This window comes from Anarrhichthys ocellatus, unplaced genomic scaffold (assembly GCF_004355925.1).
Source record: "Anarrhichthys ocellatus isolate YVR2014 unplaced genomic scaffold, GSC_Weel_1.0 scaffold2485, whole genome shotgun sequence".
NCBI classification, from domain to species: domain Eukaryota; kingdom Metazoa; phylum Chordata; class Actinopteri; order Perciformes; family Anarhichadidae; genus Anarrhichthys; species Anarrhichthys ocellatus.
Window position 1 is genome coordinate 83 of NW_022282459.1, and position 7,459 is coordinate 7,541.

General features: G+C 41.9%; 1 protein-coding gene across 1 annotated transcript; it reads left to right on the forward strand.

Moving 5' to 3' along the window:
* The first annotated feature begins 9 nt into the window (after positions 1-9).
* On the forward strand, positions 10-7,422 carry LOC116378365 (V-type proton ATPase 116 kDa subunit a-like). Its single transcript, XM_031840229.1, has 8 exons — positions 10-164; positions 759-885; positions 1,067-1,149; positions 2,658-2,751; positions 3,604-3,816; positions 5,689-5,839; positions 6,476-6,615; positions 6,721-7,422. The coding sequence occupies exons 1-8, from the start codon at positions 82-84 to the stop codon at positions 6,886-6,888; spliced, it is 1,059 nt and encodes a 352-aa protein (XP_031696089.1). The 5' UTR covers positions 10-81; the 3' UTR covers positions 6,889-7,422.
* Positions 7,423-7,459: the final 37 nt, after the last annotated feature.

Here is a 7,459-nt window from a genome sequence, read left to right on the forward strand (position 1 = left end):
CACACACACACACACACACACACAGGAGCACAATAGATAATTGATGGATCAAAATATCTGGTCTTCCTAATGTCTTTGTAGATGGAGGATCCCAACCTGCTGGAGGAGTCATCGGCCCTGATGGAGGGCAGTGAGGGGGGCCGCGGGGCCCCGCTCAGACTGGGGTAAAGCACGACAACTGCATCATATTCTCCAACACACATTATCACGTTGTTTTGGCAAATAGTCATATGAATTGCACAAGACACGTTGCACGTGAATACATATTTTGGTGGACAGTAGAATGTCCTCAAATAAAGAAATTTGTCGTGTGCTCACACTAGGGCTGTCTCCATATCATATTTTCACTGCATAATTATCTGGGCCAAAAAGATTCACGATAACAGTATTGTTAGGATATCTACAGACAAAGTTGAATCTTTAACTCGTTTATTGTGCGTTTTGTCTCTTTTTTGGCAAATGAATAACACTCAAAATATGAGTGTGGCGAGACGGAGAGAGTCTGTAACTATAACTGTATATATAAAATGACATATATATATATATATTATATATACATAATCTAAGTTAGCTAGTTAGCAAGCCTGCTGACCAAAGATCAAATAATGTCAGATAATGAACATATTACTGTTTATACATCAGCCAACTAAACAACTATTAGTTTTCTTTGCCACACAAAAGGCTGACTATGTCCATACTGTGGTCCTTTTTCCTTTTGCGTTATCCACTCTGAGCGCTTGTCTGTGTGGTCTGTGCAGCTTTGTGGCCGGAGTGATCAGCAGGGAGAGGATCCCGACCTTTGAGAGGATGCTGTGGAGAGTGTGTCGCGGTAACGTCTTCCTAAGGAAGGCAGAGATCGAGGACCCTCTGGAGGACCCCGCCACGGTCAGCACACACAACATACATTCATAGAGATGAGTGAAGAGACAAGAAAAGTACAGAGAAGCATACAAAATGCCACTCATACGGTGTCATAATGTATATTTCTTTACTTACATTAGAAACAGACACCCGGCTCATCTGTGAGTTGTGTACATTTTCTCAAAACTTCTTCTCTTTCCAACAGGGAGACCAAGTCACCAAATCAGTGTTCATTATCTTCTTCCAAGGTGACCAGCTGAAGAACAGGGTGAAGAAGATCTGTGAGGGGTGAGTGTTACAGAGGAAGATATCTTCTTTTATCTTATCTTATCCAGATGCCACAGTTTATGGACAGAAGTCAATTTGGAAGGTTGGGTTAAGGCTCGTGTGGTTATGGTTAAGTTTAGCTATAATCATGAATTACATGATACATGTAGGCATAACCGTAAAAATGGAAATGCAAGTTAATGTTAAAGGGGAACACCACCTAGATAAAGAATTCCAATATGTTACTTCCATGGTCTAGGAATGTTTAATCAATAATGTGAACATGAGCTAGTCTCTCTCAAGGCCAGAAACCAGAGAAGTAAGTCAAATCAAGTATAAAGTGTACAATGAATGGGAGACCCACACAATGTCTGTTCTAATTCTATTGTAGTGCTGTCAGCTGTGAAACAGAAAAGGTAACATGTAGTCAGAGCATTCCCCTGGTGCTCAAGGACATCTCTCCCAATTCATAGTCTATGGAGCAGCTCCACACTTTATACTCGATGACATCACATAGTATTTCAGTTTTAGCTCTCTAGTTTTTGGATTTGGGAGAGTTGTTCATGTTTACTAATAATTGTGGACTGTCTTAGACCATAGGAATAACATGGATGGATTTAGAACTCTTTAGAGTTAAATGTTGTGAACACAAGGGGAAGATGGGCAGGACTGTGTCTGGCCACAGCTAACATTTAGTGGCCATTAGAATAATTGCAGCTCATAGTTGCTGCTGTGGTTTTGTCTTAATGACACAACACCATCCAGGATTGTCACATTGGCCTGGGCGTAGAGACTACACATTGATATCAGAAGGTCTGTGTGTTTACCAGGCTGAGAGGGTCTAGGAAAAAATATATTCTATTGGTTGCATTATGGGAAGTGTAGGATTCAGTGGTTTTGGAACTTGAGTCATATTAGGGAGTAAAACTCAATATTTTACCACCTCGGTTTCGACCTTTCTTTTTATGCCTCTGCGCCGGCGACAGCCACGGACGGAGGCATTATGCTTTCGGGTTGTCCGTTCATCCGCCATATTTTTGGTAGTCAGAGGTCAAGGTCACTGACCTCTCGTCCGTCCTATTTTTGGAACACAAAATCTGGGGAACGCTATGAGGTATCTTTCTCAAGATTTGGCACACAGACTTGGACTCAACTGATTAGAATTTGGTGGTCACTGTGACCTCACGAAACACATTGTTTGGGCATAACTCACAAATTCATATGCTAATTATGACAATTTCTCACAAACCGGTAGCAGGATAAAATGGTGAAGTGAGGACATTTTGGACAGACATGGATGTAAACTGTTACCTGACTGGTTGGCGGAGGCACACAACTGTGAGGTGCTAATTCTAGTTTTAAGTGCAAGTCCTAAATCACTGGAGTACCTTTAAACAATATCCTCTCCCTGATGTGTGTCAACTCCAGCATGTGCATCATAAACATGAGTAAGAAAGAAGGAACCACGATGGAGAACGTACAGTATGTGTGACATGCTGTGAGCTGACTCTGCTGGTGTTGTTCCCCAGGTTCCGCGCCTCACTCTACCCCTGTCCAGAGACCCCACAGGAGAGGAAGGAGATGCTGGCTGGAGTCAACAGCCGCATCGACGACCTCCAGATGGTACGTTTGTCACTTGATCTTTACCTCCCATCACACACATAAATAACCCAAAAGGTTAACAAAAATTAAAAACGAGTAAAGTGAGAGTAGAGTTGGTTGAGCTTGGAGTAAAGCCTGCTTATTGTTTAGGCCACATTACCATTAGCAGTGCAGTTCTTTTTTGAATTGAATAATTCTTTCAAAGGGTCTTTGTACTCTTTGTTGTACTGCTGCTCACTAAACAAGAAGAAATCAATCAGAAACTTCACACAACAGGATGTCTGTGTTCAGTTTTCCTTTCGAAAATGTATTTCCAATCAAATCACAAAAGCCCTCGTAGTGTTTTCTTGTGCATTAGTTCTTATCTGTGAAAGACCTTTGTCCTGTCCCATAGTGTTATGCTTCCCTAAAGTTTGCCCTTATTAAGCCTGGAAAAAAAGGCCTGGTTCTGCTTGAGCGGGCTGCTCTGGCCTCAGCCTGCTAACCAAATACAATGCATGACACGCCGCCACAAAAGAGCGTCTTCCTCAGGTTTACACGGAAGATCTGATTGTGTGCATAAACAGGACCTGAGTCTTGGAGCCAGCACAGTAAAATCAATCTCTACCGTTTGTCAACATGTTTACTTCACAAATCCTGCACATTCCAAATGTTTAGCTCACATTATGTTCATATCACAAAAACATGACAATATGCAACACACACAGATGGACCATAAACGGAAAGTGAAGAAATAGCTTTCAGTTCAATAAAAAAATAAAATGTATTCAAGTAGAAATACTGACCAGACCAGCGGTCTTTGGGCCACATTTCCAGTGTTGCCAGGACCGGGATCTACAGTCTAACACAAACCTCCCCACACTGCTACTGCAGGTGCTGAACCAAACAGAGGACCACCGTCAGCGAGTGCTGCAGGCCGCCTCCAAGACCATGCGGGTGTGGTTCATCAAGGTGAGGAAGATGAAGGCCATCTACCACACGCTCAACCTGTGCAACATCGACGTCACCCAGAAGTGTCTGATCGCTGAGGTGTGGTGTCCCGTCTCAGACCTGGACTCCATCCAGTTTGCTCTGCGCAGAGGGACGGTGAGTTTGGTTTTCGGTCTGGTTGTGTATTTCATATACTGTTGTGTAGCTTAGAGGTAACACACATTTCTTTTTTCTTGTTCTTCACACATTGCATCTGTACAGTCATAGGCAACAATGAAGGATGTTTTTAGATGTTTAGTAAAATGTCCACTTCATTGACGCTGTCCCTGTGGCTCTGCTTCCTGTTACTGTGAGCTCTATTGGACCAAGTGCTGCTAAACACAGCAATATTATGAGAAATGTCAGTATCCAGCCAGAACATCTCTGCTAGTGTTGAGCTGTGTTACAGTCTCCTCACCTTTTGTATTAGAAAACTCTGAAGATAATACAGCCCGTACTGTGAAGACAATATGCAACCACCGGCTGAAACACGAACAAAATGCCTTTGCCAGCTAAAATCGTCAGATTTCATCATTTCTTTTGGCAGCTTATAAAAACTTAGTTGTGTGTACTTTACCCTGTTGGTAGTGTAACCCACCACACAGCAGCTTTCAGGCATTTTTCCATTGTTCGCCAGCAGACAGAAGTGTCACGGAGGCAGCTTCAAACAATAGAAGTCAAAGGAGAGTGACCAATTGTTTTTCCCATCTGGTGAGGGCAGTTCTTAGATACGCTCTGTCTGTAAATTTTGCTCACATTTCAAAAGAGAAAAAAACTGTTTTGCACTTGAAGAAATCCTCAGAGTGTTCATTTCTGGCATCGATAATAGAGACAAACCTTATACAATTAGTGATTGTCCTTTTACAGCATTCAACATCTTTGAGGACCCATTGTGTTGTTAAAGGTTCAGAGCATATCTGTTGCCTCCACATAGTTGCTCTAAACATAGAGACTTCTGAGCCGGCAGTTAGCAGCTAACGGTACTAACAGTAACCTAACCTAACCAATCTCACTCCTCATACCTAAACCTAACCAACCCAACCAACGAAGGCAACGGGTACCAGCCAATCAGAGGCAGAGTACGGTGGGTCATGCCTTCGCCATAGCAGGATTTGTGATTTAGCATGCACTAACATGCACATGCTATGTAAACAAAGCACAGAGAATCTGGGATTACAACACACACAGAAGGAAAGTGACTTCAGAATCAGAATCAGCTTTATTGAATTTGACTCCGGTTTCCACTTCGCTCTCAATGTGCAAACACAAATTTACAATAAACAAGAAAACAAAACAGAATTATCTTCTTCTCTGAATTATATAATATAGAACCTTTACGTTTGTATTAAACTCAGAAAGTGGAAGCTCGGAAGCCTAGCCTTGTTCAGCAAGATAATCTGCACATATGAACCACTTTTATGATTGTTGAAGCATGAATGTAATGGCCATGACTTCACCACCACTAAGCTGTGGTGGACTGGTGTTCTAGGGACGACGTTTGGTAGTCTTATGTAGCCACTTGTTAGAACAAAACGTATAAATCTATTCAGTTTGTGTGAACCACAGACCTTATTTCAGACACTTAACCAAACACCCATTCAAGAACCACACTGAATCAATCGGAGGTGCTGACTCATTTCTGGGTGTTAGGACTCATTCCTGCAGCACTCTTTGAAGTGCACACTTAAATGTAATGTGATTGCACCAATCAAATTACAGTACCAACACTGCAACTTTAAATACAAATGCGTCTCCATTGGAGAAGAATGTTGGGCGGTATCATTGCAGAAAGATTTGTAAAATCAAATCACAAGTAGCAAAGCCAAAACAAACACCAAGCATACATACATACATGTATAGAGTATTCACTTCAGGTGGACTTTAATACTGATAATAATAATATAAGTCATGAGGTTGTGTGGAGGCCTCTGGTCTTACTCTTACAACATGGGCAGTATGTGACTGATAAATTGGGGTTTTATTTGACAGGAGAGGAGCGGCTCCACGGTGCCGTCCATTCTCAACAGGATGCAGACAAAGCAGACTCCACCTACCTTCAATAAGACCAACAAGTTCACGTCAGGCTTCCAGAACATCGTCGACGCCTACGGCATCGGGAACTACCGGGAGATCAATCCAGGTTACACAGGAATTCCTTTATCTGCATTTCAATTCATTACTCATCTTATTCGTATAATTTGATTATTGATCACTGAAACTTGTGGAAGTGCAGCAGCAGCAGCGCAGTGTTAACAGACTGGGTTAAGCTGCCACAGATATTTCAACTTCAAAGCCTTGCAGCAGCTTTCAAATCCCTCTATTTCCTTTTACAGTGAAAATTGCACATGTTTATTAAGTTTCATTGACAGTAGTTTAACTGCTATTTAAGATAGGACAAACTAGAATTGATGAAACAATGTGGTTTACCAACCAGTCTTTTTATTTTTGTCCAACATTATAAATTGTGGCCTCATTCTGGAAAAATAAATGTGTTGCTTTTTTGCCAAATATTTGCATTCTGTGTGAAAGTATTATCACAAGACAACAGCTTGAACAAATATATTGAAGTTCAAATGAATTGAACGAAGAGGAAAAACACCTCCAGTGTGTAAAGGCCTTCACACACGACATCTAATTCTCTCTCACTTTCCTTCCACAGATTGTGCAGACACAAATACCTGTTTATAATAAATCATAAGTGGTAAATGTATTGTAAATGCATTTCATATTTCAGTCATTTTCTGTGATGAAGATAATGTGATTTTTCCTGTTACAGCTCCGTACACCATCATCACTTTCCCCTTCCTGTTTGCGGTGATGTTTGGCGACATGGGTCACGGCGCGCTGATGACCTGTGCTGCCCTCTACCTGGTCATCCGAGAGAGTCGCCTCGTCGCCCAGAAGAGTGACAACGAGGTACAGTGAGACAAAAACCAGTAACAGAGTAATGAGAAGCTTTACAGTTCAGCCTCGCACTATAGACACATACGATATCTCTGAGTTGTGTGTGTGTGTCTGTAGATCTTCAACATGGTGTTTGCTGGTCGCTACATCATCCTGCTGATGGGGCTCTTCTCCATGTACACTGGAATCATTTACAACGACTGCTTCTCCAAGTCACTCAACATGTTCGGCTCTGGGTGGAGCGTCAGGCCCATGTTTGGCCCCAAAGGAGCCAACTGGACGTAAGTCCCCAACTCTGCTTGGACTGGTAGTTACTTTCTCTACCACAGTTAAAATAGATGGGGGCACCACGCCTTCATATTTTTGTAAATATTTTCCAATGAAATTTGTCAAAACATATCAAAGAAATAGTTCAACATTTTGGGAAGTATGCATATTTGTTTACTTTCTGAGAGTGAGATGAGAAGATGAATATCAATTTCATATCTGTGTGTTAAGTATAGGGCTGGAGTCAGGACTTGGTTAGCCTAGCTTAGCATAAAGACCAACACCTCTAAAGCTCACTAATCAATACATTGAATGTCTCATTTCTAAGCAAACAGAAATGTAAAAACGACAATTTGTGGTTTTGGGGAAGTTGGAGCCATTTGTTGGCGAGCAGCCAGGTGCGGTGACTTTCCTAAGACTTGCTGTCACAGTGAGGTTGACCTGGTTAAGAACCATCGTGCCTCTACAGAAACATTACTAACACCTGTGCTCGCTGATCTGCCCATTAACCTGCGCTATAGCCAGAGAAACAGAGAACTGGTTAATGGACAAACCGTTTGTCATGAAATAATTCACTGGTTTTTTTTTT

Bases quoted from the DNA above. Each gene is read 5' to 3' on its own strand.
- LOC116378365 (XM_031840229.1), top strand. From the start codon at position 82: ATGGAGGATCCCAACCTGCTGGAGGAGTCATCGGCCCTGATGGAGGGC. The intron at 165-758 runs GTAAAGCACGAC...TGGTCTGTGCAG, and splicing joins GGGGCCCCGCTCAGACTGGG to CTTTGTGGCCGGAGTGATCA. The intron at 5,840-6,475 runs GTTACACAGGAA...TTCCTGTTACAG, and splicing joins CTACCGGGAGATCAATCCAG to CTCCGTACACCATCATCACT.